The sequence below is a fragment of the Nuphar pumila genome, chromosome 5, assembly GCF_984573655.1.
Source record: "Nuphar pumila chromosome 5, dmNupPumi1.hap1.1, whole genome shotgun sequence".
NCBI lineage: Eukaryota > Viridiplantae > Streptophyta > Magnoliopsida > Nymphaeales > Nymphaeaceae > Nuphar > Nuphar pumila.
The window spans coordinates 57,267,721-57,277,385 of record NC_143253.1 but is presented as its reverse complement, the minus strand read 5'-3'; the positions used below and the strand labels follow the sequence as shown (position 1 = coordinate 57,277,385).

The 9,665-nt window shown below is 37.5% G+C and overlaps 1 protein-coding gene across 1 annotated transcript; it reads right to left on the bottom strand.

Moving 5' to 3' along the window:
* Positions 1 to 4,314: 4,314 nt before the first annotated feature.
* LOC149837655 (uncharacterized) lies at positions 4,315 to 5,935 on the bottom strand. Its single transcript, XM_090008083.1, has 4 exons — positions 5,576 to 5,935; positions 5,127 to 5,189; positions 4,663 to 4,764; positions 4,315 to 4,566 (listed from the first exon to the last, which is right to left on the bottom strand). Exons 1-4 carry the CDS (start codon positions 5,933 to 5,935, stop codon positions 4,315 to 4,317), a joined length of 777 nt encoding a protein of 258 aa, XP_089864209.1.
* Positions 5,936 to 9,665: the final 3,730 nt, after the last annotated feature.

The window sequence follows — 9,665 nt, the reverse complement described above, 5'->3', positions numbered from 1 at the left end:
TCCTTATGCATTTAGACTTATAATAAATTCTTAGATAATTTCTTAGCAAAGCAAAAGGCATAAATTCGACCTTTGGTTTGATTACCCCTGGTAAAGGCGCCAGGAACGGTCGAACCTCGTACCGACGAGCGGATCCTGTCTCCCGATTTTCCACAAATATTTCAAAACGGAGGAGAGTTATTTTCTTAAAAATCTTCAAAATTAAAGTCAAGTGAGACCCCGCAAAAGAATTCCTCTCTCTCTTCTTTTCTTTTCTTTTCTTTTCTTTTCTTTTTTTTTCTCTTCTCCCTCCCTTTTTGTCTTTTATTTTCTCCCTTCAAAAAAGAGGAAATAGAGGTTGGAAAGGAAAAGAGAAGGAAGAGAGAGAAATATCAAGAGAGGAAAATTTTTGCGATGATCACAGCATCCGGCCTGTTTAAAGTTGAGTTTATCGACCTTTAAGTGCGGCTCAGCCCATTTATTAATAGGCCTAGTCCATAACGGGCTCGGGTTTAAAGAGCAGCCCATGACTCGTTCGATTGGGCCAATGTGAAGCAGGCCGGATCCGCCCTGGCCTGGCCTAAACCCAATGATTAGTGCAACTAATTACGTAAATAATAAATAATTAACAAGTTTTCATGTGCCCAACTAATTATCTTTCTAATTTTTATAAATTTAATACAACCAATTAGGTACATAATAATACTTACTAAGTTACTATGCAATTAATTAATTTTTAATTTGTATATTATAAAAATTAATAAATAGCTCAAGCTCATCGGACTGACCCAGAAACTCGTGGGTCGACCCGGACCCGGCCCACATATGATGGGTTGGGTTTTGGCCTGGTAGCTAATTGGCCCAACCTAAAATCATGATCCAAACCTGACCCATGGTAGGCTGGGTCAGCTTGGTCGAGCCGCCCGGTCTGTTGCCCACCCCTACCCAGTACCCACCACCGATACTGACAACATTGGCCCATGTCAATAACAACTCATACGTGCCAAATGCTAGGGAAAAGGGATGTTGTCTAATATGTTGTGTGAAAAGAACCCAACAACCTACACAATGTGACAGTAATTTGTCGTGCAAGACCATCCATATTGAAAATGCATTAGTGGGAATGCAAAAATAGCTTGGAAGTTGATGTTTTCGGTTTAATGCAGGGTGTCAACGGGTCGTGTTTGATTTGGATCCAGGTGAAACCAGACCTCAACTTGATTTTCGAATATGGTATCCAGTTCAGATCCAGTCTAATTGGGTCCACTATAAGAGAAACCATACCCAAACCCGATAAGAACTACATGAACCGGACTTGTACCATACCCGGTAAAATAATATTTTTTATCATTTTACATTAAAAAATTGTGGGTCTTAATCGAAACTCAGGTATGGCCCAACTCGAGTATAAAATTTCACAAACTATACCCGGATCCATGTATTCATCAAACATTCGGATCCAGACTCGAGTCTTAATCGGATCTTCTTATTTATCACCATACCCGGACCTTATAGGGTTTGGTCCAAGTAAACCCAGCCCATTGTCACCCCTAGTTTAATGCATTAAAAAGAGCAATTGGTTCCTAGACAAAAGATACAAGAAAAGTAATTAGTAAGTATAAATAAAAAAAGAAAAAAAGAAAAATGTGGTGCATATTGATGATTAATTTGATCCCTCAGATCAATTTTCTTAGTAAACAGAGATGCCAAGATGATGAATACAAGGAGATGAACCTATACTATAGGGACACGTCGTTTCGCTTATATGTGCCTTCTAACACGTTTGGACATGTATGCTGACATTGACACTAAAATATATGAATATGATTTTACTATTTTTCTAATAATCTTTTCATTTTTACTAAAACAATACTTTTTATTGATTAAAAAATTAAAACAATGTCTTGTTAGCCTAATCGGATCATAAAAGTCACTTATTACCAGAAGCGGCCATGGATGATCCGAATGAAGCTTCGATAGAGGTGGATTGTTGACGTACTCCTCAGTCAATCGACACCCTTGATGAGCCTAGGCCATTATGTCGAGAGGTGAGCAAGACTCTTGAACCCCAGAGAAAATGATAACAAGCATGTAGTACTCATCACACTAGCATGGGTTTCCTATTTATAGTGGGATATGGTGGGAGGCTATGATTGCCACATCGATGGATACTTATGTGACATCTTCATATTCACATAATTGTCCTATAACCATTACCCTCCTGATATGAACAACCATTTACCATTTGGACCCTTGATGTGCTCAGGTCAATATGGGTCACATTTAGATTGAACCTGATCCGACCTAAAAATCCAACATTCTCTCACTTGACCCATTGACACGGAAAAATACAATATCAAGGTTCTTTACTGTTATCTTGGTCCAATTTTCACATGGGTTCACATGCTATACTGAATCACATGAAAGAATCATACGAGTCATGGAATGAACATCTTTATATGAGATGTTATATTTTCATGTACTATAATATAATTCATTTTAAGTACTCAGCATGTTAAGAGTGCCTTTACGAACAAGTTGGTCTCTAACCCATTATTTTTTATCCTTTTCGTATTGTATTATGTTATTGTCCATTTACAAATGAGAGACACTTTACACAGAATCAACAATGTACAGAACTATAGAGAATCAATTTAGTTTAAAAAATATGATCACATAAAATCATAATGTATTGTCATATATCACAAGGAATTAAGTAAACCCATCCTCATTACATGTTGAGAATACAAATCCAGTACAAGCCCTTTAGTGAAAGAATACACAATCATTTCCTTCATACCAATTATATCAATACGTACTAATTGATTCTTTGTTCTTTCTTCAACAATAAAGTACTTTAACTCCCTGTGTCTATATAAAGTGTAGCTCTTGATTATTAAAGAAAGACACTAACTTTATTATCATAAAAGGTCTTTAGTGACCTCTCAATAGAGTTCATTATACTAGGATCCGTAATAAAGTTTCTTATTCATATGGCTTGAAGTCTCGTATAGAACAATAAATTATGCCGTCATAATCTGAGATACAATTGTAGACTGCTTTTCGCTTCTCTATAAAATGACACCACATGCCAATAGAAAGACGTATCCCGTAGTAGACTTTCTATTGTCGAGACAACCTCCTAAATCTTTATCCGAGTATCCACCGATCTCAAGGTGGTATACCTTTTTATAGATCAACATATAATATGTTGTTCATTGTAAATAGTGCATGACCTTCTTTACAGCCTTCCAGTGTGCAATGCTTAGATTGGACTGAAATCTACCAAGTATCTGAACAACAAATGTGATGTCTAGTTGTGTGCAAGTATGTGCATATTGCAAACTCTTAATCACCGAAGCATACATGATGCTTGCCATCTGAGCCTTTTTATTATTATCATGAGGACGATCCATAAAGCTCACACTACAAGAAAAATACGTATTTGCGATGGACGCTATCCGTCGCAAAATTTGTCGCTAACATGTTTAGTGACGAATAGTATCTGTCGCATAATCTTGGTCGCTAAATTGCGACAAAATTTATCTGTCCACAATCTGTCGCTATGTAGCGACAGATCAAGTTCATTGCTAATCCGTCGCTAAAAAAGCATGAATTTAGTTTCACGACGAATTATATTTTGTCACTACAATAGCGACGACATTAGCGACAAAATATAATCTATCGCAAAACATCAAAAAATCATCATTGAATATTAGCGACGGATATTATGCGTCGCTAATCCATCGACAAATTTAAAAATAAAAATAAAAAAAGAGCTCCAAGGCGCACACCTCATACGCCTTGAGGCGCACGCCTCAAGCCGAGGCGTACACACCTTGAATTTTTTAATCAAATGAAGGTCAAAGTTCCCATTTGACCAAAAATTAAGGTTTTTTTACGCAGTTTTAACTAAGCTGCTAGTAAAAAATTGGGTCTGATCCATAAGACACCGGGTCTCAAACATAAGCCCAAAAAAAACTTTCATGACCCTCCTCCCGCTGAACGCGCAGCGGGACCCGCGCCGGGGGGAGCCCCCGTACCCCGCTTACTGCAAGGGCAAAAACTATGAATGAGCCCAGTCTATAATGTCTATAACATATAATGACCCTGGACCCAACATCTCTTGAGCAAAGATGCTGCAACTCCACCATGAAGATCATAAAGAAAAAGGTGAAATCTTTCATTTAAGGAAAGTATTTCTACTCTTGGGCATAAGAAAATTTAAGAATCATTTTAGTTTTCAAGTCATTAGCTATTATGGTTAAGCCAGCAATAAGTCAGTCAAACTTGAGAACCACTAAAGCAAAATAAAGCTGAAGAACAGCAGCTCCATTAAATTGCATGTGTGGTGGTCAACGTCCAGGCAAGCACAAGCAAGCATGCAATTGAAATAAATGATGTCCCCATAGTGACTGTAATTGACACCAAAAGCATTTGAAAATACAAGTCATAAATATACATGTCTGGTTTGCGTCCTAGTTGCTTCTGAAGCAGAATAACCTGCATCGAGTGTGAATCGTTTGTGTTTGGGATGGGATGATTCATTATACAAATAGCCCGGGCAACCTTCCCGACCTTTCTCACCTGTTGAAGTTATAAAATGGTAATTGAAAGTCTATTACAATTTACAAATAACCCACTTAAAATAGAAAACTCAGTGACATGCTGGATAATAGTTACCGTGTTTGGCAAGTAGGATGGATCGCACACAACTTTCTTGCACTTGGCAGTTTCACCTTTAGATGTCACACCAAAAGTTTTTCCACTTTCATCAAATTCCACCTGCAAAATGTGATGGATATTAATTAAGGTTCAAAATGGGTTATCTGAATGATTTGATCTGTTTTAAAGACATTGTTATCGATAGAAAAATTCCCCAAGTCCTAAGTAAATCCCTATAGCATTCATGAATATTAGCAAAAAACTGAAAAGGGATTGGAAATTTCTATAAAGACAAATCATTCAGAAACTGAAAAATAAGAATGCCTAAGCACCTGGATTAGAACAGTATGATTTCTTATTGAAAAAAGTGCTAAATCCACAAGAACTTAAAATTTCTAATCATTATGAATCTTTGGAAGATATTAACAACCCTTTAAACCAAACTTCAGGATTTCAACATTAATGGAAGAAAGATGAAGTACCTTGCATTCAGGCTTGTTCAACATGTAGGTTCCTCCATATACAGCACTTAGACGAGCAAATGCCTTTAAAAAGCAAAAGAAGAAAAAGGAAAAGCAAATTCATCGTCAGAGAAAGGCACTCGGTCAGAGAACAATCCCAATTCTCACATCCCAAATGCAAACTAAGCAGAATTGCAGGAAGAACCAGGAAAGAAAGGTCATACAGATCCCAACAGATGAACAGAGGCTCCAAATCCTGAAATTCACCATAATCCAAGCTCAAACAACCATAAGAAAACGAACTCTCTTACTTGGCAATACCCCAAAATCCTGGACATCAGATGGGGACAAGAAATTCCGCAAAGAAACGAGAAAACCAAAAAAGACCAACACCAAAAAAGAGGAAGAAGAACCATGAGTTTGGAAGAGAATACAGAGGAAAGTGGAGTGCAGGGTGGTGGCTGTCGTACCGCTGCCGAGATGGAAGAGGGCGAGAAGCTGAAGGCGAGGAGCAATGTACTCCACCCTAACGAAAACCCAGAAGGAGTAGAGAGAATGGAGGAGGGTCTGCACCCCAAAGGAAGGGGGAAGCGGAGCCGAGGGACATTGAAGTGCCCCTGCAAAGGAGCTCTGGACGTGGAGGGAGGGGCCGAGGGGCGTCGACAGGGCGGCAGAGTCACCGTGGCCAGCGGCAGGAGAGGAGGAGGAGCCACCCGTTGTGCTGTGGAAGGGACGCCGCCTCTTGGCACCGGAGGCGGTGGTGGCGACACCCGCCGCTCCAGCGGAACCCTTGCACAGAGAGAGAGAGAGAGACGCTCTCGTCGATGCATTTGGTGTGAAGGCTGCGAGGAGAAATGAGGGGAGGAGGGAAGAGAGAGAGAGATCGTGCCCTCAATGGGGCATTTTATAGCGCAAATTAGCGACCGATTTCACGATGGAATCATCGCTAATTTGCGATGAATTAGCAATGAATAATTTTTGTCGCTGATATGTGCCTATTCTGCGATAAATTTTGGAACAAAAATTTTTCATCGCTAATTTGTCGCTAACTAGGGATGGATTTGAAGACGAAAAAATTTTATCGCTAATTCCGTTGCGAATTTCAATTTTGGCAGCAACTAATTTTCTCTAGCTAATCCATCACAAATTTGCGACGAAAAAAATTCATCGCAAATTTTTGTCGCTAATTAATGTTTTTCTTGTAGTGTCAATTTATCCTTTTTTACTATGGTGCCAACCCTAGAGAATAATTTTTTATTCATGTTGATAAAAATTTTAAAGTTTGGAATAATAACTTACCTAGATTCGCAAAATCTTTTTGAGGCTTTTTTTGAAAAGATGTGGGGATGTCGTTTGCAAGTCTTGACCATCCTTTGCTCAAGGAAAAGGTAAATTTGAGGCAATTTTTTTATCTTCGTAGCTTGAATCATACCATCGAGGCTCTTTGGGATGCAAACATGCAATAAGAGATGAGAATATATGAGAATATCCATACACAAATCAAAATATGCAAGGAAATAAAGAAATAAGGGTTGTTGCATATCTTTTTCGTAATTTGGGTCCGTTTATCATTCAAGCTTCAGTTGGCCTTGTCTATTCATTGATGCCTCCATGTAGGATTTCAAATTTTGGATTCGAGACGAGGGCAAGGTTGTGTTCGTTATAGATGCTCCTTCTAGGACCAACACTCATACCTATCCTTTTTCAGCCCCTTAGACTGTAGGGGTGAACCCTTATTTATAGAGTTTCGAATGAGAAATGGATCACTGAATCTTTTAGGTCTAGATTCAACTTTAGTGTGTTACGGCAATGAAGCCATATATGATACTTGAAGAACAAGGTTTTGATGATGAGCAAGTGGAATCAACTGCATTTCAGCTAAGGCTATGAAGAAATTTAAGAATTCGATGAAGAATCTTTGAAGACTAGTGTGCAAATGTTTAATTCATTAAAAGTCTTAGATTCTTGTAAGAGCCTTACTTAAAGTGCATATTTAGGTTGCATTTCACCTTAAAAGTCTTTAGAAAAACTTTTCTAAAAGAAACCCTCTTGAAATTTTTTTTAGAAACGTCTTTTCTTAAATTTTCATATTTATTAGTATACTTACCAGTCGACTAATCCTTTCGCGCCATATTTTCTATAAAAAGTCATTCTTGTCAAATTAGTCGACCGAAGGTTTTATCAGTCGACTGGACAGAATGTTTGTTTTCTGGAAAATTAGCAGCAGTCGACTAATGCTTTTATCAGTCGACTGGAGAGAATATGTGTTTTCTGAAAATTTAGCAGCAGTCAACTAATGTTTTTATCAGTCGACCGAATAGAATGTTTGTTTTTCAGAAGATTTTAGCAGCAGTCGACTAAAAGGTTTTTCAGTCTACTGATGATATTATCAGTAGACTAACTTTTCTCAAGTCGACTAAGTTTCAAAAGTTCAGATTTTCAAACGGCTCGATTAACAGATCAGTCGATCGACGATAACTGTCAGTCTACTAATAACTAACTATTAGTCGACTAACTGATGTTTCGGTCGACTAATTTTGCCGTTTTCCTGAAACTTCAAAAAAGGCGTGTCTTTTCATTTTTCAAACGTTTTGATCATTCAAAATAGACAGTTTTGACACCCTTTCATACTCTCAATGTATGGAATCTTTCAACTATAAATATGAGTGCATTTTACACTAAAAAATAGAAAAACAACAAGAATTTAATCGATTTGAATCATTTACTTATTGCTTTTCACTCTTATTCATTCAAGTATTTGTTTTCCCACTCACTTGATATTTTCACTTCAGTTTTTCACTCAAATCACTTTGAGAGATAGTGAATTCGTGAGTAGAGTATTTCAACAACCTCAAAAGCCAATTGCATCTCATTCGCATTCAAAAAAAAGGCTCATAGGTTGTAGTGTAAGTTGTTATTTTTTTTCTGTAAAAAGAAGGACTCCTTGGTGTAAAGGAGTGGTTTGCTTTCAGTAGGGTTGTTACTGAAAGTGGGACCGGTTTTGGTCTGTGTGATCTTGTAGTTAACAAGGTTGATAGTGGATATCTCAAGCTGGTTTTGCTTGGGGACTGGATGTAGGTCGGGATAGACCGAACCAGAATAAAATCTTGTGTTTTTTGTGTGTTTGCTTTTCGATTTGCAAAATCCTTCAATATTCCGCTGATTATTTTTAAAAGCACTATTCACCCCCCCTCTAGTGCTCGTTGCCTCGATCCTAGTGCACTTTTATTTGGTATCAGAGCACAGGTTAGCTATTACTTTGATTTGACCATCATCTAGCATGGCAACAACAACATCTCTGCACAAAGAAGAAAGCTCCTCTGTTCGTCCTCCTCTCTTCGACGGAACAAACTATGGATACTGGAAAGTAAGAATGACAATATTCTTGCAATCCATGGATCTCGAAATCTGGATAGTTGTTTCAGAAAAGTACCAAACACCATCAACTGATTTCAGCCAATGGACCGATGATGAAAAGAAGACTGCTTCACTGAATGCCAAAGCCATGAATGCATTATATTGTGGCGTTGACAAGGTAGAGTTTAATCGCATCTCTCAATGCTCTACAGCAAATGAAATATGGCATACTCTTCTCGTGACTCACAAAGGTACGTCAAAGGTAAAGGAATCTAAAATTGCTTCTTTAGTTCATAAATTTGAATTGATCAAAATGAAACAAAATAAATCTATATCGGACATGGTAACTAGAATGACCGATATAACTAACACTTTGGAATCCCTTGGAAAAGAATATTCACAAGTGCATTTAGTCAGAAAGATTCTAAGGTGTTTAACTCCTAAATGGGAAAGAAAAATCACTGCTATTGAAGAAGCAAATGATCTCAATACTCTCTCTCTTGAAGATTTAGTTGGTAACCTTATGGCATATGAGGTCCAACTTCAAGACAGACAAGAAGAAGAGCCCAAAAAGAAGTCGCTTGCTTTTAAAGTTACTTCTGATTCAGAAAATTCAGAAGAAAATGAAGATGAAGATATTGCCCTCATCACAAAGCAATTCAGAAGATTCATCAAAAATGGAAGATTTCAAAGAAAGGTAAAGAAAACAGATTCTTCCAATCCCAATGAAGTCAAGTGCTTTAACTGCAAAAAGGCAGGACATAGCAAGAAAGATTGTCCTTTTCTCAAAATCAAGCCCAAGGAACAATTCAAGAAGAAAAAGGCATTTCAAGCATGTTGGGATAATACTGACTCATCTTCCAATGAAGAAACAAATGAAGAAGTCGCCAACATGTGCTTTGTAGCACAAGAAAATTCGGTAAGTCAATTTGACTATGATGAGTTATTTGAAGCATTCATTGGTTTATATGCTAAATTTAAGAGTCTAAGTTCTAAAAATAAAGAGTTAAAAACTGAAAATTTAACTCGACTCTCAAAATAAAGTGTTACTTCATGAGATAGAAGATCTCAAGAAGGAAAACTCTTGCCAAGCTTTTGAGATAAAAGAAATTGGAGTTAAAACCAATCTCTTACAAAAGGAAATATCTAGTCTTAAAGAAAAATCAAATGATCTTCTTTCCATAGTGACCAAATTCACAAATG